This window comes from Macrobrachium nipponense, chromosome 16 (genome assembly GCF_015104395.2).
Source record: "Macrobrachium nipponense isolate FS-2020 chromosome 16, ASM1510439v2, whole genome shotgun sequence".
Classification (NCBI taxonomy): Eukaryota; Metazoa; Arthropoda; class Malacostraca; order Decapoda; family Palaemonidae; genus Macrobrachium; species Macrobrachium nipponense.
In genome coordinates, this window is record NC_087209.1 from 62,561,715 (window position 1) to 62,585,957 (window position 24,243).

The 24,243-nt window shown below is 34.6% G+C and overlaps 1 protein-coding gene across 2 annotated transcripts in view; it reads right to left on the reverse strand.

The window, feature by feature from the left end:
* Positions 1-24,243, reverse strand: part of LOC135195770 (teneurin-m-like) — an 823,709-nt gene that overhangs the window by 589,666 nt on the left and 209,800 nt on the right. For both annotated transcript variants that reach the window (XM_064222225.1, XM_064222226.1), the window contains exon 2: positions 10,001-10,030. In XM_064222225.1, the coding sequence (XP_064078295.1) occupies positions 10,001-10,011 (11 nt within the window). In that variant the 5' untranslated portion in view covers positions 10,012-10,030. The remainder of the gene's footprint in view (positions 1-10,000; positions 10,031-24,243) is intronic.

Here is a 24,243-nt window from a genome sequence, read left to right on the forward strand (position 1 = left end):
TATATATTCCTTTCCTTTCGTCATGCATGATGAAAAAGAGAGAGAGAGAGAGAGAGAGAGAGAGTAAATAATATCATTATGGTCTACTTTAACTTATTATTAATATTAATATTCCTTTTTCTTCAGGTATAATTTCAGTCACTGATCCACTCGAAAAAGCACCTCCTCCCACATACTCATTGTCACGAAGAATTGCGGATATTTTTTCTTTTAAAGTCCCTTTTGTTCTCCTCTGCCCCGCCCAGAATGTGAAATCCTGTCGTGGTTACTTTATTCCTTAGTTATTTGAATTTCAGAAGGCTTTTCCCGGGAGTATATGAACGACGAAGGAAAGATATTGTGACAGACTGTTAATGCCTTTAAATTCAAGATTTTGGGACAGACTGTTATGCCTTTAAATTCATTATTTTAGGAAAGGCTGTTATGCCTTTAAATTCAAGATTTTGGGACAGACTTTTAATGCCTTTAAATTCATGATTTTAGGAAAGGCTGTTATGCCTTTAAATTCAAGATTTTGGGACAGACTGTTAATTCCTTTAAATTCAAGATTCTGGGACAGACTGTTATGCCTTTAAATTCATGATTTTGGAACAGACTGTTATTCCTTTAAATTCAAGATTTTGGGACAGACTGCTAAAACCTTTAAATTCATTATTTTAGGAAAGGCTGTTAATGCCTTTAAATTCAAGATTTTGGGACAGACTGTTATGCCTTTAAATTCATTATTTTAGGAAAGGCTGTTAATGCCTTTAAATTCAAGATTTTGGGACAGACTGTTATGCCTTTAAATTCATTATTTTAGGAAAGGCTGTTAATGCCTTTAAATTCAAGATTTTGGGACAGACTGCTAATATCTTTAAATTCATGATTTTAGGAAAGACTGTTATGCCTTTAAATTCAAGATTTTGGGACAAACTGTTAATGCCTTTAAATTCAAGATTTTGGGACAGACTTTTAATGCTTTTAAATTCATGATTTTAGGAAAGACTGTTAAGCCTTTAAATTCAAGATTTTGGGACAGACTTTTAATGCCTTTAAATTCATGATTTTAGGAAAGACTGTTATGCCTTTAAATTCAATGTTTTGGGACAGACTGCTAATACCTTTAAATTCATGATTTTAGGAAAGGCTGTTAATGCCTTTAAATTTAAGATTTTGGGACAGACTGTTAATGCCTTTAAATTCATCTCAAAATATTTCAAAAACTTTAATAATCTGGCTGCAGTGTTAATAATAATAATAATAATAATAATAATAATAATAATAATATAGAGGACTGTGTCAACATCGAAAACAGAGCAATGGGGCAATATCTGAAAATCAGTGAAGACGAGTGGCTAAAGAGTGCATGGGAAGAAGGACTAATAAAAGTAGACGAAGACCCACAAATATACAGAGACAGGAGAATGACAGACAGAACAGAGGACTGGCACAACAAACCAATGCACGGACAATACATGAGACAGACTAAAGAACTAGCCAGCGATGACACATGGGAATGGCTACAGAGGGCAGAGCTAAAGAAGGAAACTGAAGGAATGATAACAGCGGCACAAGATCAGGCCCTAAGAACCAGATATATTTTCAAAGAACGATAGATGGAAATAACATCTCTCCCATATGTAGGAAGTGCAATACGAAAAATGAAACCATAAAACCACATAGCAAGCGAATGCCCGGCACTTGCACCAGAACCAGTACAAAAAGAGGCATGATTCAGTGGCAAAAGCCCTCCACTGGAGCCTGTGCAAGAAACATCAGCTACCTTGCAGTAATAAGTGGTACGAGCACCAACCGCCGAGGGAGTGATAGAAAACGATCACGCAAAGATCCTCTGGGACTGGGATGGTATTCAGAACGGACAGGGTGATACGTGCAAACAGACCAGACGTGACGTGATTGACAAAGTCAAGAAGAAAGTATCACTCATTGATGTCGCAATACCATGGGACACCAGAGTCGAAGAGAAGAGAGGGAAAAAATGGATAAGTATCAAGATCTGAAAATAGAAATAAGAAGGATATGGGATATGCCAGTGGTATCGTACCCATAATCATAGGAGCACTAGGCACGATCCCAATATCCCTGAAAAGGAATCTAGAAAAACTAGAGGCTGAAGTAGCTCCGGGCCTCATGCAGAAGAGTGTGATCCTAGAAACGGCACTCATTAGTAAGAAAAAGTGATGGACTCCTAAGGAGGCAGGATGCAACCCGGAACCCCACACTATAAATACCACCCAGTCGAATTGGAGGACTGTGATAGAGCAAAAAAAAAAAAAAAAAAAAAAAAAAAAAATAAATAATAATAATAATAATAATAATAACAACAACAACCAGTCTTCTTAATTACATAAAATAACAGTCGAAATAATTATCATATTCAACAATGTGTAACAAGAACATAATCTTATTTACATCAACACAATAAAAATCAAAGATTATTAAAAAATCATGAGAACATAGCTTTACTACCTGTATTAATAGCAACAATGAAAGCCATAATAATAATAATAATAAATAATAATAATAATAATAATAATAATAATAATAATAAGGATATGGGATATGCCAGTGGAAATTGTACCCATAATCATAGGAACACAAGGCATGATCCCAAGATCCCTGAAAAGGAATATAGAAAAACGTGAGGCTGAAGTAGCTCCAGGACTCATGCAGAAGTGTGTGATCCTAGAAACGGTGCACATAGTAAGAAAACAAAATAATAATAATAAAGCAATGGTGCGTACTCCCTCCAAAAAAGATGCTGATCACATCGATTAAATAACAATATCCAACTGATGCAAAAAAGAAAAAAAAAAAAAAACTAACACAAATAGATGGGGCTAACGGACACTGAAAAAAAAAAAAAAAAAAAACTAATACCGCATGGTGCTGGAAAAAAAAACCTCTAAGTTCTTCCTTTCTTTCAAGCGTTTCTTCACCTTTAAGATTCCCCCCCCCCCCCCCCCCCCTTCCCCCCCCCCCCCCCCCCCCCCAACAAACAAACCCCACCCCTAACAAAAAAAAAGTCGAGTTTGTTGGTTTCCACCGGAAATGGAAGAACGTATATACGAGGAGAAAACGCTGCGTCGCCATCTCTGGTTGACCTTTTTTTGTTTTGCTTGCTTGCTCGGTAGGCCCCTCTCTCTCTCTCTCTCTCTTCTCTCTCTCTCTCTCTCTCTCTCTCTCTCTCTCTCATCTTCTTTTTCAGTTCCTTTTCATTTCTATATTGCATTATATTCTCCCTGAGCAACACGACTTAAGTGGATATATGATATGATATGATATATGATATGATATATGATATGATGTATATATATATATTATATATATATATATATATATATATATATATATATTATAATATATATGTGTGTGTGTGTGTTATGTGTATATATATGCATATATATATATATATATATATATATATATATATATATATATATATACCCATTCTATACATAATAAGAAACAGACTTTCAACGGAGGTACCACAAAGCATAACATCCGGGTTGGATATCATTTCGTACCGGTTTTAACAGGAAAGCGATATACCTAGCCCGAGTATTCAGAGAACGCATGCATGGTGGTAAATTTTACAGAGAGCGTGTGCGTGTGAAAGTACTAGTGACTTCAGTAGAATAATGTGAGTGAAAACTAAATATTAGCAAACTTTAATCGAATACATGTGTATATCAACTTGAGCAGAATGCTTGGGTTGCAGAAATTCTAAGGGAGGATTTTGTTTTGCAGAATACGCGCGTAATGGTCATTTGCCAAAACAAATACTCTCGTGTTAGATTCTTGTAATAGCCTTTGATCAACATGAATCTGCCAGATGACATCAAAGATGGTAATACAGGCTACGTTGAGTCGGTAACTACGAAAGGGTAATTAAAGATTAATTAGGTTAGTTCACTGATACATTTCTATAGATGTATGCTTTTTTTTTTTTTACTTAGGTAAAACAACGTTTTTAGAGATATGCTTTCGCTGCACTGCTGAAGCCATATAGTGTTGTTCTTAATTAAGGTAAAACAATAATTTTACAGTCGTATGCTCTTTAATGCACTGCTGAAGTCATATAATGCTTTACTGAATAAAGGTGAAATAACACTTTTAAACATAATAGGCTTTTCATTGCACTGTTGGAACCATATAATACTTTAGCTAAGGAGCAACAAAATTTTTGTAGATATATTCTCTTAATTGCATTTCTAAAGCAATATAATGCCTGAATGAATTACGATGAAATTACATTTTCAAGGGACCTGCTTTCCATTACATTACAACAACAATAAAAAAATGCAAAACATAATATTTTAAGGAATTAAGATTTAACACCTAATAATAATAATAATAATAATAATAATAATAATAATAATAATAATAATAATAATAATAATAATAATAATAATAATCTTTCTATAATGGGCGTAATGTCTGTCCGTCCGTCTGTAATTCAATCATGGCCAAACGCCTGGTCCAATGGGCATGAAACTTGGCAGGGTTATGGTGGGGATCCCTCAGATTGTTTACAATGGGGTTTCATCCTACCTTCACTCACCCTTCGAAGGGAGTGAGGGTGAGAAGGGATTCCCTGAAACAGAGCTGGTTCTGCCCGTGAAACGAGGCTCGCAATGCCCGTAGATTTAGGTACTTTACGAATTTTCATACATAATTTCTGAATACATATGTTTTCTAGTACGTATAATATTAATAATAATTCACAGCCCTTTTACAGCAGAGTAATAGGTTGCTGAATTCAGATTAAATAACATTTTAAAATGGTATTTAATGTTCACTGTACAAATATAGAAATATATTGTTTTGACGACTGACGACTCAAAGAATGTATACTTGCAACACCATAATTATACGTGTAATACCGTGAAAAAAAAAGTCGCCTTTAAAATCCTTACCAATGATGGATGCTTGCCTAATGTACTCCGATAAAGCGAGACGGGACCAAATGAATCGGCATGAAATAACATTATTATAGATAAATGCTCTTCGGAACGATGATGAAGCGACGTATTATCATTCCTTTGACGCTTCAGGAGTAAAAGGACACTTAATGCTAATTAGCGCCATCCATCGCTAATTAAATATTTAAACATCGCAAATGAACGTTGCGACAGGTTTATTGCGACGCACGTTTCGATGAATGATGATGATTATTAAAAAAAAAAAAAAAAAGAGTCACGATGAGATCCTAATCGCCGGCATATAAAATATAGAATGCGCTATAAAAAATCAAGAATGCCGATATAAAATCGAGCGCGGCTGACATAAAATGAGTGATAGCTTCGGAGAGATGATGCAACGGCCGAGGCTGAATGGTGAGAGAGAGAGAGAGAGAGAGAGAGAGAGAGAGAGAGAGAGAGAGAGAGAGAGAGAGAGAGAGAATGTCATGCATTATAAGGCCATCGGAACGATACAGCCCCTTGATATGACTTCTCCAAACCTTGTGTTCCAAGATGGTCCTTATCATGTTTTATAATTTCTTCGCTTGCACGTTATTCTCCTTACATACTCTTTATCTACAAACTAAAACCCACCAATAAGGAAAATGAAGAATCCATTGATGACAAATTAAAACTCGCTAAACTCACAGCTGGAGTTTGGAATTCTTTCCAACAAGAACGATGCTTTCAAGTGATTTTATCCCATTTTGGAATTGGTCATTCAATTGACCAACGAGTATTTGATAAATAACCAAATGCTAAAAATGTAGATAATGCAGAATACCTTAATTAAAGCTTATTTTAAAATTATTATTATTATTACTATTCATTTATATATTTTTTGTTTATCACCGTCATCTATTCGACTGGGTGGTTTTTATAGTGTGGGGTTCCGGGTTACATCCTGCCTCCTTAGGAGTCCACCATTTTTCTCACTATGCATGCTGTTTCTAGGAGCACACTCTTCTGCATGAGTCCAGGAGCTACTTCGGCATCTAGTTTTTCCAGGTTCCTTTTATTATTATTATTATTATTATTATTATTATTATTATTATTATTATTATTGTTTGTTTATATGGTGTTTTTACGTTGCATGGAACCAGTGGTTATTCAGCAACGGGACCAACGGCTTTACGTGACTTCCGAACCACGTCGAGAGTGAACTTCTATCACCAGAAATACACATCTCTCGCTCCTCAGTGGAATGGCCGAGAATCGAACCCGCGACCACCGAGGTGGGACGCCAACACCATACCAACCACGCCTATGAGGCGCTCTTATTATTATTATTATTATTATTATTTAGAAGATGAAGAACCCTATTCATTAGGAAAAAGCCCACCACAGAGATGAATGACTTGCAATTCCAGCTTCCAAAGAATGCTATGGTCTTCATTCGAAAGACGTAACAGAAGGTAATGGGAAATACAGAAAGAGGAGATCGGCTATTAGAAAAACAAGACAACTTAACAAACGAATAAACGAAGAACACCGGATAATCATGACTGTCCAATTGCCAATACCCGAACAGTGTCGAAAGAGTTTTGTTAGAATCATCACCAACATCTTCAGTTAATCCAATCGTCAGATATTAGGGAGTTCTGGTTTATTGAGTAAGATCTATTATTTAAGAACAAACCCTTCGGGCCAGCCCTGGGAGAACGAACAGTATTGACTCAGTGGTCTGGTTAAACTATAACTAATAATAAACTTTGAATGATTTCTACAGTTTCGAAGATGGCTTTTGAAAAATAGCTACATAATAGGGTCAATAAACGAGAAAATATCTTATAATTTTTTATAAATATGGAGCACATAAAGTTGATTTCTATTCCACTTGGGCCAAGAGATTCCAAATGACCGGAAGTTTAATTATAAAAAGATTGATTAAATAATATTCTACTACAGAAGATAAAATTACCATTGATTCCTCTTAATAGTTTGAGTGCTGGAAAACTTCTGTAAGTTTAAAGATATACATCCCGGACGAGCAACTGAAAAACAGGACACTGAAGAAAGAACGCAAGTACAAAGTGCTCTCTATGATTCTACTTCTGCCTTCCCTCTCCTACCCAACCCCTGCCGCCCCCCTCCCAAAAAATAAGACAAAATAATACAAATAAAAAAAATTAAAGAAAATACAAACTCACACCCACCGACAACTTCATTCTCTTTCTCTGCCATCCATTGTGTTTCCGGAAATCCCCCCACCCCAACATCCCTCCCCTTCCCCCAACCCAACTCCTTTTTATTTCAGTGTCGGATTAAAGCGTCTTTGTCCAGTGACGGAGTCCCATGAGGAAATTGAAAAGAAGGACGTTTCGAATTCAATTTACAAGTTAGGGGTCCGGCGTTACACATCGAGTCAGGAGTGCAGGCGATGTCAAGCACTGGGGGTCGTCCGCGTCACAAGAGAGGGTTTCAGGGTATTCAATCTTTAAGCATTTTGTATGCTTGTGTTTTAATTGCACTGTGAATTCCTTTTATGCTAATAATGTGTTTTATTTTGTCTTTTACTTTTCACAGACTGATGATGCACTGAGTCATTAGTGCGAAACAATTTTCGTTTTGTAAACATGGCCTTTTATCATTTGTATCATGGAATCCCTTGAAGTGTATGTATATATATATATATATATATATATATATATATAATATATATATATATATATACACATATAATGTATACATGAAGCATGCCCTAAAATATATATATATAATATATAGTTATTATATCTTATATAATATATATATATAATTTTAGGGGTGCTTCATTTATACATTATAATTAGGTATATATGTACACACACACACACACACACACACACACACACACACACACATATATATTATATATATATATATATATAATATATATATGTATGTATGTATATATATATATTTTCCAAGCCGTGCATGTTCAATAAACCCAGGATGCGAGAGCACAACCTTAATTTTGCAATTAGTATCAATTAATTGGTGCAAGATTCGGAAGCAACTACCTAGTAAACATATGCATAGGTGGCACTGCCTGCATAAATTAATTCTGACCACTCCAGTGATCAATCCAAAGAGAGAGAGAGACAGAGAGAGAGAGAGAGAGAGAGAGAGAGAGAGAGATTTACTTTCCATATATATACATAAATCAAAAGTAAAAACACGACCACTATGTAAGCATCTATGCAACTGCATACAGCATTAAAATGCGGATGCTTACGCTGAGAGATAAAAAAAAAATATAAAACAAATGATACAACCCGGTTATGAATGCATCTCTCACCCAAAACGGGGTTCACTTTGCGAATGCATAAACGCTGCATTCTCCCAATATTCGCTGCTGACTGGATCAGATAACACCACATAAATATCAGCGTTAATTGGGTCAAGGGAAGCACGACGGGGAAAATAATATATACTAGATGCATGAAAGAAGAGATTTCGTGTAGCAACAAATTACTCGTTAATATTCTTGGTTTATCTTATTCCTCGTTCAGCTTCTGTAAGCCTTCATGTGGTCTGCCAAAAGTACAGCTATGCTCAAAAGTGATGCTACACGACGGAGTATGGTTTTCGTTCAAAAATCACCAACTGGCAACCTAACACGCTGTATGTTTATCTTTCCTTTGAAAGCGAAAACACCATACACTATTCACGTTTAAACTTTCAGAGAAATGATTTTCACATGGGCCTTCATTTTCCAGGCATTCAATTTGGCCTTTTTTTAGCCAGTCGTTGTATTAGGAATCAAGACTTCAATTTTGCTCTAATATGGAAAATATACAAGGCCTGTTAACTGATGAAAACATTATAATTATGGATTGAACTGAATATAGAATATAGGCCAAAGACCAAGCACTGAAACCTCTGAGATCATTCAGCACTGAAACGGAAATTGACAGTAAAAAGGCTTTAAAGGTGTACCAGGAGGAAAACCTCAAAGCAGTTGCACTATGAATCAATTGTTAGGAGAGGTTGGAAAGTAAGATGGAAGCAATAGATTATGAAAGGAGGTACAGTAAAAGGAAGTAAAGGGGTTTCAGCTAGGGGATGAAGGCACGCTGCAAAGAACCTTAAGCAATGCTTACAGTACACAGGAATTTAATCTTTTTCAGCTATCTTACAGCTAAGAGCAATTCTTCATAGTTGTTAGTCTAAACTAACCTGTACGTTACACCTAACAGTCTATTTTTAAAAATTAAGATAAAAATACATCACATCTAAATTGGTATGATAGAATGACAAGAGCTGATACGGAATAGATGGATGGATCGATGGGAGGGAGCTATGATGATAAATAGGAGTTATACGATACTTGGAGAAAGAATACAAGAGAAAATTAAAAGATAGGAGCAGACCCAACAATCGCAGTTATCAGACAAGAATCTCCAGTTTCATCAACAGGGAAATAAGGTCATATTTCCCACTGATACGTGCAGAGAACGCGTTATATAAAGTATGGTGAAACCGATGCCTTTTTACGAGGAATCACATATATCCAGCTGTAGTCCTACCTGATACTCAGTGGAATAAATATTCGTGATTCATTTTGCATCTATTAATACAATAATATTTATAGCATATCATCGCAATCAGTTGGCTGCATGTCAACCTGATGCTACTGCTAACAAAAATATAAATAAAATCTATGACTTTCCTTTGTTCGTGGGAAGATTTCTTTAGGTGGGGGCCGGGTTAAAGGGGTTTTGGGGAGGGGGGGGGGTCACAACGAAAATTCCCCAGAGGAATCTGCGAGAAGATACGACAGAAATCCCGAAATCCCCACAAAATAGGATTATGAATGAACGAGGATTTTAGTTATTTTTTTATTTATTTTTTTCTTTTCCAGCGCAACTGCAGCCAGCTGTAAGCGAGGTCGCAACTTACCTAAATAACCGTAAACCTGGAAGTGTCAATCCGCTCATATAGAGGATATCATATCATAGTCATGCAGAGGATTAATGATAATCATAATCATAATTTGTATCGATAATAACAATAATAATATTAAAAATGACGAGAATAGTAATACTCACGACGGGTGCATCAAGCCAGTTGGATCACGCCTGAAATAAGAGTGAAATGAATGTTATTCATCGTGGTGAATGTTCACATAAAAATACATTAAATTAGATATTCCCTTTAACTACAAAATCAAACGTGTTTCATAGTCTTAAAATGAGATATTTATGCTTTAAGGCCACAAAGTGAGTAGTAATATCTGAAAAAGAAACACTTATGCACCACTAAAAATACATATATTTGTAATCATAAAAAACATGTTTCATAAATGAGGTTACTTTTACTTCAAGTTCATAAACTGAGAGATATTTAACAAGAAATTATATATATACATATATATATATGGGGATATATATCATATATATATATATATATATATATATAATCTATATAATCTATAATCATAAAATCATATACGTTTCATCATTTTAAAATAACGTATTTGTACTTAATGGCTATAAAATGAGATACGTTTTGCATAAATAAAGGAAATACTCATATATTATCGTCATAAAACCATATTCATATATTCCTGTCATAAAACCAGACATATTTTCTATTACCGTAAAATCAGGTATTCACATTTTCCAACATACACTAAGACGGACATGTTTTACATTATCAAAATGATATATTCACATTTCCTAGCTATAAAATGAAACATTCACATTATATCGCTATAAAATGCGAAATTACGCACCGTTATGCAGCTTTAATTCATAACAATGTCATTAAAATTCATAATGCGAGTTCCTAAAAAGAAATGCGATACGATAAATTACCCGAGTCTTCTAGAATTACGAAGTCAAAATTAGCTATTCAATCACACGAACTTCCAAGCTTGCGATATTATAGAAAGAAATGAAATAACCTATAAATCAAGATATTCAGCTAAACTTCAAGACTTGTCATTTCTATTGTTCTTTCTGCGACATTTCAAAATAAACTTTAAGACTCATCAAGTCTACTGTTTGTTATTTGATATTTTAAAATAAATTTCAAGACTTGTCAAGTCTACTGTTCTTTATTCGAAATTTCAAAATAAACTTTTTTAAGACTTATGAAGTCCACTCTTTTTTATTTGATATTTTAAAATAAACTTCAAGACTTATCAATTCTATTCTTATCTATTCGACACTTTAAAATAACATTCATGACTTGTGAAGTCTATTGTTCCTTATTAGACATCTCCAGTTACAGAAGAACCTCAAAAATGAAAAGTTGAATTAGCACTAGGGAGTTAATCATTTATCACCTGCAGAAAACCTTAAAAAATGTACATTTGAATTAATACTTGAAAATATTCAATTAAGAATATCTTAAAGTGTGTGGAAATACGCTAACTAATTGCTAACCAAACAAACAACGGCAACATTTCAAATAAACTCGAAGCAAACAAGTAACTAAGGACAACGCCGAGTTCATCTGCGTACTCGCACGGAATTGGACGTTGTTATGGTGGAGCGCTCAAGTTACGAGAGAGAGAGAGAGAGAGAGAGAGAGAGAGAGAGAGAGAGAGAGAGAGAGAGAGAGAGAGGAGGGTTTACTATGAGAGGCAGAGAAAGTAAATGGATTCAAATAGAGGACGGTGTCCTGTCTACAGAGAGAGAGAGAGAGAGAGAGAGAGAGAGAGAGAGAGAGAACAGCGCAAATGGGCGAGGCAGTATAACTAGCTTACATAGTCGGCGAAGATATATAACTCTAGTGCATGAAATTGGCTAATTTAGTTTAATAGCAGGGGGTCGGAAGGGGAATGGCATGCTTTAATTACCCCGAAAAAATAACTGATGAAAGGGATACGGCAGGGCGCCTTAGACCCTAAGGGGTACGGCAGGGTGTAATAGACTACATGGGGTACGGCAGAGTGCCATAGATTGCATGGGGTACGGCAGAGTGCCATAGACCCTAAGGAGTACGGCAGGGTGCCATAGGCTACATGGGGGTACAGCAGGGTGCCATCAGTGCCATAGACTTGAACTTGTGCCATATACCAATAATGGTACGGAAGAGTGCCATGATCAAATGGGATACGGCAGAATGCCATATAAGGCAAGGAGTACAGGAAGAGTACCGTATACAAACAAGGGGGTATGACAAGATATCTTTTACCGTAATATGGTACAGTGCAGTGCCATAGACAATTCCTTACAGAGTTCAAATTTATGAAAGAAAATACTTTCATGTTTAACAATTATATTTTGGCTAAATATGACGAGAAAAAAACATCTAAAATAAATGTAAAAGAATTTATACTTTTATGCGTAATCAAAAGTAGGTACAATTCATTAAGTTTGTTAGAAATAAACAAACGTATGAATACTTGTAAACATTTCATGGAACAAACCCCATAAGAATGCATGGAAAGAAGAAAGTGATGATCATAATCTGGTGTGTGTGTGTGTGTGTGTGTGCGTGTGTGTGTGTGTGTGTGTGTGTGTGTGTGTGTGTGTGTGCATGCCCCTAAATGCAAATGTACTCCAGCATAGCCAGAACACTGTATAATTAAGGTCACCTCCATCATGCACAAATTGTTTGAACTTTCTTCGTCACGCATTGGATTATGAGGTCATTTACTAAGTCAAAGGTCATTTACTAGGTCAGTGGACAGCTTATATCGAACCTCGTTTTTCTTCGGAGCATTTTCATTTGCATTTAATGAACATTTCTAAATTTTACGACCGCGTCGCATTGCTGTCCTCTCTCTCTCTCTCTCTCTCTCTCTCTCTCTCTCTCTCTCTCTCTCTCTCTCTCTGAAATAAATGTAGAAAGCGTATATACTTCGTCTATTGACCAAGGTGGCTCTCTCTCTCTCTCTCTCTCACTCTATGCTCTCTCTCTCTCTCTCTCTCTCTCTCTCTCTCTCTCTCTCTCTCTCAAATAACAGACGTATAATGAATATACTAAATACCACACAAGTCATCGAAATTCCCTTGCTATAAAAAAATAACAATAATAAAGATATATTCTATGACTTTATATATTAGGAGACAACTATAATATGAATGCCAACCGAGAACAATTATACGTGTTCTAATATATATATATATATATATATATATATATATATATATATATATATATATATAAAAGAAACAATAACCTGAGTCGAGAATAATCACCTAAGAAACAATGAATGATACAGTGTTTGTTTTTCAAGGTCGTGTGTATTACTAGGAAAATTTGACTGAAGGACAAAATGAGAAGAATTCTAAAATTCCCGGAAAACGAAAAAAATAAAAAATAATTATCCCTTTTATAGGATATTCGAAAGTCATAGTAATTTGTCTTCGTTGAGAACTAGTCAGTAAGATTAATAGCTAGCTGCCCTTTTCCGGGTAAAGAATGAACTTTTTAATCAGCAGGGCAGAGAATAAAAAAAAATATAATACATATTTCCACAAAAGTCTCCCATATTAATGTATTCGCTAGTGTGGGAGTTTGCAGACTCAAAGTAAGAGAACAATGAACACAAACATACACACACATATATATATATATATATATAAATATATATATATATATATATATATATATATATATATATATATATAGAGAGAGAGAGAGAGAGAGAGAGAGAGAGAGAGAAGAGAGAAAATATACGTAAGGGAGGATGAGCCGTTGTAAAGGGAAGGGGAAAGAAAGGATAATGAATGGTAAACAGGTTCGTTCTCTACGAAACAATGCAAGTTAATCTGCGTGGGATGGCATTCAGCTTCTCTGGCTTCCGAGGGATAATGAAAAACTCCCACTGATAACATATATTTTAATAATTTCTTTCTACAAAGACATGTTCACATTCAAATAAAACAAAACGTTTTTGCAAAAGAAAAATCATATAAAGTGTATACATACATACTTAAGTATATGCATGTGTGTGTATTTTATATAAAATAATACTTACCAGAAGAAACGATGTTATCACCCCAAACTTCTCAATTTTCGCAATTACGATAAATATCGTCTTATGAAGCTCATGGCCAAAACGTCACAAGACATAAGAAAAAATATATATATATATACCCTTATTGAAAACCTGCGCCTCATAAAATCCCAAAACATAATGATACATCTCTCCCTCCCCCTCAGATAAGACTACCCTCCTACCCTGGAGATAAGACTATCTCCATTCACAAAACCCATCTTCTTCGGCGTAATCCCGTCGAATTCATTCATTCGCGCGAACCCGGGAAGTAGTAATCTGAGATCATCTCATAATGACTTAATGCCACGTGGCCCCAATGAAGAGACGAATTTGGACGAAAAAGAAATATATTATGTATTATAATTTGAGACAGCTAGCTGGCTCTTTTGCCCTGAAAGAAGCAGAATGAAAATTTTAATTTTCTCTCTCTCTCTCTCTCTCTCTCTCTCTCTCTCTCTCTCTCTCTCTGCCTGAAAGACACACAATGAAAATCGCTCTCTCTCTCTCTCTCTCTCTCTCTCTCTCCGGGTTTTCTTGCCTGAAAGAAACACAATGAAAATCGCTCTCTCTCTCTCTCTCTCTCTCTCTCTCCTGGTTTTCTTGCCTGAAAGAATCACAATGAAAATCTCTCTCTCTCTCTCCCTCTCTCTCCTCAAATCTCTCTCTCTCTCTCTCTCTCCGCCCTCCTTCTCTCTCTTCTCCCTCTCTCTCTCTCTCTCTCTCTCTCTCTCTCTCTCCGGGTTTTTTTGCTTGAAAGCACAATGAAAATTCTCTCTCTCTCCAGGTTTTCTTATCCAGAATAACCACAATGAAAATCTCTCTCTCTCTCTCTCTCTCTCTCTCTCTCTCTCTCTCTCTCTCTCTCTCTCTCTCTCTCTCGCCGGGTTTTCGACGCAACGAAATCCCGAATTATAACCTCATCTAAAATCAAAATGTCCGGAAGGGGAGTGGGAGAAAAAAAAAAAAAAAGAAAGTCGGGGAAGAAAGAAAGATTTTAAAAGTTGGCCGAAAATCGGCTCAAATTCTCCTCCCTCTCCCGGACTTTAGAAATTAGACTGCAACATTGGGTCATTATAGCGTTTCCCCTGCAGATGTAGAAACTGAAAATATTTTGCAGGAATTTTCTCTCGGCTGGTCTCTCTCTCTCTCTCTCTCTCTCTCTCTCGGCCGCCCTGTCATGACCAGAGCTCCGGTTCCGACGTGGAACCACGCGGTTCCACCTGGGAGCTAAGTAGGCTTCATTGGTTTCGTTTGAAACTTTTTACCATTTTACTTTATCTAAAAAATTATTTTTTTTCTTCTTCGTGTTTATTTTCTCACATTTTTCTTTACAAGCATCTGTATCTTCAGATTTTTTTTATTGGTTTACTTTTTCCAAACAATCATAATGGTAATTTTTTTTCATTTGCCCCTAAAATGGTTCATTAAATTTTGAAGGAGATTTTGGCGTTTTTGAATCTGATGAAAACTCCGATTCTCTCTCTCTCTCTCTCTCTCTCTCTCTCTCTCTCTCTCTCTCTCTCTCTCTCTTGTGCAACAATGGGGCCCTAGTTTTTCTCTTCGTTTCTTTGAATCTGTAAGTCCATACTCACATTATTCTTTTCAAATCATTTAAAAAGTTTTATTTATTCTACTTCGATTTTTTTACACTAAAAATAACTATTTTCATTTTTAGTGTTTTTTACTGCATTCATCAAATTGAACTCCTGGAGTTTATGGTTATTTTATTATTATTATACCCTGAAGGCGTGAGTCCTCAAACGTTTGCTTTATATAATCTAAATAAAAAATCCGTCATTCAATGCTCTTTACTTTACCGCTATGCGATTTTTTTTATTGTTCCAAATACATTATAATCAATATCTTGATGATATGTTTTTCATATCATCTATAAAAATTCCTTCGTGTTCTTTATTTATTTTTTTTTGGCTTTTTTTTACTTTACCCTCAAAATAATGTGCATTTAATTTAATGCTTTTTGTTATGATCTTCGAAAGTCACTCTCTTAATTTAATGAGTTCTAATTACATTATTCCAATACTATTTTTTTTTTCAATTTATGCCTCTTTATTTGAAGTTACTCTTAAAGGTTAACCATTTTAATTCCCTGATTATTTACTCTATTCTCCAAAAAATAAGCTGTATTTTGTTCCAGTTTTATGACTGTTTGAATCAACGGGATATCCAAAATATCCGTCCATGTGAGTTATTAACGTTTGATAAAATCAGTTAGGTTTACTTTCATATTTGTTTACAGAATGGAACAGTATTAATATTGTTATTTTTCCACAGAACGAATATATCCGATGGCTGGTCTTATCTTCCTTTCTATAACATTACGGTATGGTAGCATACATAATAATACTGCCTTCCCTTCAATAATGACTTGATATTTTTCAAGGGATGAAACAAATTTCTGTTTGCAACGAGTAGAAACAAATGAAGCCGTGGATTTCTGCTAGTTAAAAAGGGTATATATGTGTGACTTCCAAACTAGATTTACTACAGGAGCATAAACTACGACCCTGTACAGCGGCTAGTTGATAAAGGACACCAGAGAGCTTACTCATGTGACTTCGCCTTTACAATACCTAACATCTATTTTCTTCCATTTTTCTTTTATAGGATTTCATCTAATATATTATAACAGTCCTATAGAGATTCTCGCATACACTAATAAGTTAGGTAAATGCAATAAAAAGAAGTTAATCTTATTACTGAAAATCTTTTACATCATTTCTGACTGAACCTGGGTTATAATGAAGAGCAGTTCACCGCTGTACCACGAAGATATCATGAATTAACGGGCGTTGAACTATAACCAGTTTGATTTCTGGCTTGTAAGGAGATTTTATTTTGGCTCCCGAGCTCGGATTCGAGGTTTGGAGTGGAAAATGAGTAAAAAAAATAGTTTTCCATTTGAGAATTTATTGCGATTTCAATGTTTATGAAGGTTAGACTGGCATAAATCCAGTGCATACATGTACGAATTGCTTACATAGATAGATCCGCTGCATACGTGCACGAATTGTTTACATAGATAGATCTGGTGCATACATGTATGAATTGTTTACGTGGATACATCCATTGCATAGGTGTACGAATGGTTTACATAGAACTCTTGCATATGTGTACGAATTGTTTACATAGACAGATCCGGTGCATAGGTGTACGAATTGCTTACAGAGATAGATCCGGTGCATACATGTACGAATTGTTTACTTAGATAGATCCGCTGCATAGGTGCTAAAATTGTGTACAGAGAGATCCGGTGCATACGTACACCAAATATATACATAGATAGATCTGGTGCATGTGTACACGAATTGTAGATAGATCCGGTGCATACATATACCAATTGTATACACAGATAGATCTGGTGCCTATGTATACGAATTGTATAGATAGATCCGGTGCATACGTATACCAATTGTATACATACATAGATCTGGTGAATATGTATGCGAATTACATACATCCGGTACTAACGTGTACGAATCGTGTACAAACACCTACACTCACGTAAAAATACAACAACGAAATTCCCTAAAAAATGAAGGTATCTTACATTGACGGTATTCCTTTAGTTCTATAAAGACGCGACCTAAGCCTGCGAGCTCTTCCGAACTAAAGAGGTATCTCTTTTTTTTTTTTTTTATTGATAAAACAAACAAAGGCCTTCCACCTCACTAGCAACCCCCTAATCATACCATTAATCTACTGCGCTTCTGAAAGACTCTCTCTCTCTCTCTCTCTCTCTCTCTCTCTCTCTCTCTCTCTCTCTCTCACCAAGATCTTTTGTTCTTTGTTAGGAAGCGTTTGGTTTAGTAGACGGATATGGATCAGTTTTAACATGCGCTGATACTTCATAAATGCGTCGGTGTTTCCGATAAAAACAAGACGATATTAATAGAAATGACAACCTCTTTGTCCTCTCAGAATACAGGGAATAAGGATAAATGCGCATTAACGATGCGCAGGTAATGCTTCCAAAACGTAATTTCCGTGTTCGCTAAGAAACGGGAAAAAGATTATTTATAAAGTACTTTTATCACATGCTGCGTATGTGTGTATATATATATATATATATATATATATATATATATATATATATATAATATATATCTATATATATATAATACACACGTATATGGTATCCCCAAAACGTCTACACTTCTGGTCCTCATCTGTATTTTGGGGTAGGTTGTACCCCCATTGCCATTGCCAACTGCTCATTAAAAAAAAAACAAAAAAAAAAAGTCGGCTAACTCATTAATTTGGTGAACAGAGGCAAATGAGTTTTAACTAAACAAGCCAATACCGCTCCGTCATCTGTCCAGAGTGGAATTATTCAGGTTTTTATGTGGTGAGAAAAGGAGGTGTGTTCTGAAACTTACACTGCGACATTCACACTCACACATACCCATACACTAAGTATAGATATATGTATATATATTATATATAATATATATATATATATATATATATAAATATATATATATATATATATCATATATTATTTTAATTATAAATTAAATATTATTTTAAATAATTTTATTTTTAAAATTATTAATTATATATATATATATATTTATATTACCATAAACACATCCATAAATTATACATATACATGTCGTGTATACATATACACATCATGTTAAACTTATAAATCTACATACGTTTATATGGTCTTCTTTACTGTATACTTTACAAGCAAAATTTCACAGCACACAATACCAAGGAAACAGCAACAGCTAAGTTATTTTGCACAAGAAATCATTTAATTAATATAAAACAGAATAAAAATATGCTTAAAAATGTCTTTAAAAGAGCCAAATACCTTTTGGCTATAAAAAAAAATAAAAAAAGGAAATGGTTTCATTTGAAAAACTGGAGAGAACTAAGTGTCAGTACCGTCAATCGCAGAGGACGGAAAGGGTTTTAGAGAGAGAGAGAGCGGAATGCCTTAAATGGGGGAGGGGGTTAGGAGGAGGGGAAGGGCCAAGGGCCGGGAGGTACACTCCATCACCGAAGGGAAGTATTGATATTTTCAGGGACCACATAAAATGTGTGGTAACTAACACAATGCCCAACACAATAAATGTCGTTTCAGTGTCACATGAAAACAGAAAAATGTCGGATTCATCCTTTTTCTTACCCCCTCCACCCCTGCCCCTTTCCCCCAACCCCCTAGCTTCCCTTCCCACCAAACCCTCTCCAGTGCGGAACGAAAAATATATATAAATAAAAAACCGTTCCTATTCTTCATGGCAGATCCGAGGCCCCTATAATATATTTAATACAAAAAAAAAAAATAAAACTTCAGCCTTTCATAGAGGACTGCAGGCTAATTATTCAATATTTTTGGAAATTAAAATCAGCTTCCATTTCACGCCTAAGATCTGAACGAACAGGCCTCGGTATGAGAGAGAAGAGCAGAGAATATAAGCGGGTATTTTAATATTAAATTATTTTAGTCCGTACAAAAAGGTGCAAGGAATGACTGTGATAAAAATATTCACTCCTAATGAAACAGTAATCCTTTTTCCAATATATAAAAGACAACAATTGATATATCAAAAACTTATTTTGAAAAAAATCCAACACCTAGCACGACGTCACAGAATAGAAAAATAATATTAATTAAATATTAAACATAGGAAATCGAGTTGCTATTTCACAAATAGGATTAAAGGGAAGACTTAAAGTATTTATAAGGGATTGGGAAAAATTACCAAAATAAGAAGGGACCGAAAAAATATTATTAATAAAAGAACGAGGGACTTGGAAAATATTAATAAAGATTTGCTATCGTAGGCAGATCAGATGGAGGCACAAAAATTTATAAATATAGAAAAATTAGGAAAAATCCAGAATATACTCCTCTCTAACGAAAGGCAAAAGGGGCTATAATAATAATAATAATAATAATAATAATAATAATAATAATAATAATAATAATAATAATAATAATATTATTATTATTATTATTATTAGTAGTAGTAGTAGTAGTAGTAGTAGTAGTAGTATTAAGATGAACCCTATTCAAAAAGGAACAAACCCACAGGGCTTATTGGCTTTACTTCAAGCTTCCAAAGAATATGGTGTTCATTAGAGAGAAGTGACCAACAGAATATACAATTTAGGCCAAAGGCCAAGCGCTGGGACCTATGAGGTCATTCAGCGCTGAAAGGAAAATTGAGAATAAAGGGTTACAAAGGTGTAAGAGGAGAAAAACCTCAAAGCAGTTGTACTATGAAATAGAAGTTAAAAGGTGGAAAGGAAGATGGAAGAAGGAATATGAAAGGAGGCACAGTAAAAGGAATGGAAGGGGTTGCAGCTAGGGGCCGAAAGGACGCTGCAAAGAACCTTATACATAGCACTACTACCCTATGGGAGACTGACAATATTAATAATAATACTTAATTTAATTACAGTATACTGGAAGAATGGGAGAAATGTCCATAAAGAATAAATGAAAGGATAAAAAAAAAAATGAAAACAAGGACTAAAATGGCGCTCTCACCCCCCAGGCAGCGAATGGAAGGAAAGACTTCAAAATCGATGAGATAAATAGCGGGAGTTCTATTTAACCCCTGAAAGTCCTGTTTGCCAAAAAGTTTTATAATTAGATGATAGCAGAGACAGAGGGGTGGGGGTCGGGGTGGAGGTGGGATGGTGGATGGGGATGGGGGTGTGGGCGGAGGTGGCCATCGGCAGGGTGAAACCTGAAATTTTCCCTCCCTTACTGGGCAGTATTTCACTACCGATTTCTGATTTGCATTTCCTGGCCTCCTCCTTTTTTTTTTTTTTTTTTTTTTTTTGGTGGGAAAAAAGAATCGGGCCTGTCGTGGAGAATTTGGGTCTTTGATTTTGGTTGTATGTGGAACTTTACTACACAATACATATGTGTGTGTGTGTGTGTGTATATATATATATTATATATTATATATATATATATATATATATATATATATAAATCTGTGTGTGGATAACAGAATAGTACAACATTTTGGTTACTCGGTTTCTATCAAATATAACTACAGAAAGCTGATATCTACAGACAAGTGAGAGACAACATGGGTAAAGTTATCAAATGAACCAATGTATATATGTATATACTATATATTATATATATATATAGATTATAATTTATATATATTTATATATATATATATATGTGTTATGATATATTAATATATAATTATTATATAATCTTATATTATAATGATTTTAGATATATATATTATATATTATATATTATAAATATATAATGTAATGGTAATATAGCAAAAAGGACAAAGTGTAAGCTATAAAAAAAAAAATTACATAAATATCATGAAAACGAAAGAGAAGCTAATAGATCACACTGATTCGGCAGATGTTTAGATGTTGACAACTGATAACATATTATTATTATTATTATTATTATTATTATTATTATTATTATTATTATTATTATTATCATTATTATTATTATTATTATTATTATTATTATTATTATTATTATTATTATTATACTCAGAGGATGATGCAACCGACTGGAAATTCAAGCTTCCGAAAAATGTGGCGTTCATTAGGAATAATTAAGATTAGATCAAAGGAAATAGCAGGGAAACAGATATAAGGAACTGACAGACACTACAAATAAAGTTTAAAAATAAAATGTAAAACACGAATAATAGGGAGACTCATCAGGAAATTGTCAAACTAAGTCGCAGCCAGGTCACAGTGACTATTCCAAAAATTGACTGATCAAGTCGTAACCAGGTCACAGCGACTGTTCCAGAAATTAAAACGTCTCGCAATTAGGTCACAGCAATTGCTCCGAAAATTGACAAAACGGGTCGCAACCAGGTCATAGTGACTATTCTAAAAATTGACAAAAAAAAAGTCGCAACCAGGTCACAGCGACTGTTCCAAAAATTGTCAGAGTCGCTACCAGGTGCAACCAGGTCATAGTGACTATTCCAAAATCTGACAAAACGAGTCACAACCATGTCACAGCGACTGTTCCAAAAATTGATGACCAAACGAGTCGTAACGAAGTCACAGCGATTGTTCAAAAAAGAAAAGAAAAGAAAAAAAAAAAAAAACTGTCAAAACGACTGGCTAGCAACCAGGTCGCAGCAGGCAGCGACTGTTCCAAAAACTGGTAAAACGAATTGCAGCGACTGCGCTTATCAACGACGGCTATCTGAAAAAAAAAAAAAAAAAAAAAAAAAAAAAAAAAAACACGTCTGTCTCAAACACGATTTCTGGGACATGATTCCTGGGTCTTTCCGTTTGGGTACAATTAGGCGAAATATAGCAGCGCCAGGCAGCGCATTGCTTTTGATTCATCGTCTTCCTCTCTGAGCTTCGGATATTTTATCTTTTCTTATTTCAAGATAATCTATTTCAGTTTATTTTATTTTTCCCGTTTTCATTTATACCTACTTCATTCTCACTTTCCTTTTTCATAGCGCCATCGTTTTGTCTTATTTCCCAAATTCCTATCTTTTTTTATTTATTCTATTTTCAACTTTACCTTTCTCGTTCTTACTTTATTTTGTCATATCATTTCTCATACTCTTATTTTTATCCAATCTAATTTTTTTTTCTACTTTAGTCTTCCTCATTCTCACTTCAGTTTTTCATATCATTATTTTTTTTTATTTATTCTGCTTTCATTTTTACCTTCCTTATTTTCACTTCATTTTGTCACATTATTATCGTTTTGTCTTATTTTTAATACTCCTATTTTTTTATTATTAGTCTGTTTTATATTTCGTATCATTATCGGTTTGTCTTATTTTCCATATTCCTACCTTTTCTATTTATTCTATTTGAATTTTTACCTTCCTTATTCTCTTCATTGTTTTTCAGATCATTATCGTTTTGTTTTTTTTCTTATGATACCACTTTTTTTATTTATTGTGTTTTAATTTCTACCTTCCTTATTCTCACTTAATTTGTCCTGTCCATATCATTAACGTTTCATCTAACTTCCCATACTCTAGTGTCTTCTTTCAATATTTTTCTAGTTCTTACTTCTATTCATTTTTATTCTTTACATCTCCCATTTGCATCCATTTTTTCTTCTCGTAATTCTTCCACCGTAATTCCTTGCAGTTCCTTCGTTTTATCTCTCCCGTTTTTTTTTTTATTTTCCACTTGTAGCTAATTTATCGCCATACTTTTCATTTTCCCCATCCGCTAATAATGAATCTATAGTACCCTTACTTTTCATTTATCTTTATTATAATTATATCTCATTCATTTATTTCCACTCTCTTCCTTCTTTCACTCCTTATTTCTCTCACTTCCAGTTACCGCTTCTTTTTCATTCCTCACTTCTATTATTTTTTTTCACTTATTCCCTCATTTCACACGTCAGTTCCCGCGCCCCCCACCCCCCATCAATTCACTCATTACTTTCTAACCACCATTACTTCAGTTTTCATCCCCTTATTCTTTATACATTCATTTCTTCTCGTATGATTCTTCCTTACATTTATCACTTACTTCTGACATCTCTTTCCTGACTTTCTAACTTATGTTATTTCAATTTCCGCTATTCCCGTTTATTGCCGAATTTCTCCTTCTCTTACCATCTTTCCATCTCCCTTATATTCATAAAGTTACTTCATTCATCGCTGTCCTGAATCTCATTCATATCACTTCCCTTTCTTCCCATTATTCCCAGTTTAAATCAACTTCCCTCCCCCAACAGTTTTATTTCCTTACTTTAGTTATTTCACTTCCCACCCGTATTTTCCCCTTTCCACATTTATTCCCGAATTCCCTCTCCCCCATTTTTAACCTCCTCTTGTTATTTCATTTCCCGCCCGTATTTTCCCATATCCCCATTTATTCCCAAATTCCCTCTCCCCCATTTTTAACCTCCTTACTTCTGTTATTTCATTTGTCGCCCGTATTTTCTCATATCCCCATTTATTCTCGAATTTCTCCTCCCCATCTTTATTTCTTCTCTGGAGAATATCGAGTTCCTTCTGTACTCGAACAACATCATCTATAGCTAAACAACAGCAACGATCTCGCTTTACCATCATGCGTGACTATTCCCAAAAACTGACTCTACCCCCTCCCCCACCCTCTGGCTTGTTTACATCTGTCAGCTTCTCAGTATAACCCCCCAGTAACATCTCTCTCTCTCTCTCTCTCATCTCTCTCTCGTCTCTCTCCTCTCCTCGTCTCATCTTCTCTCTCTCTCTATATATATATATATATATATATATATATGAATATATATATATATATATATATATATATATATATATATATATGTATATAGATATATATATATTATATATATATATATATATATATGTG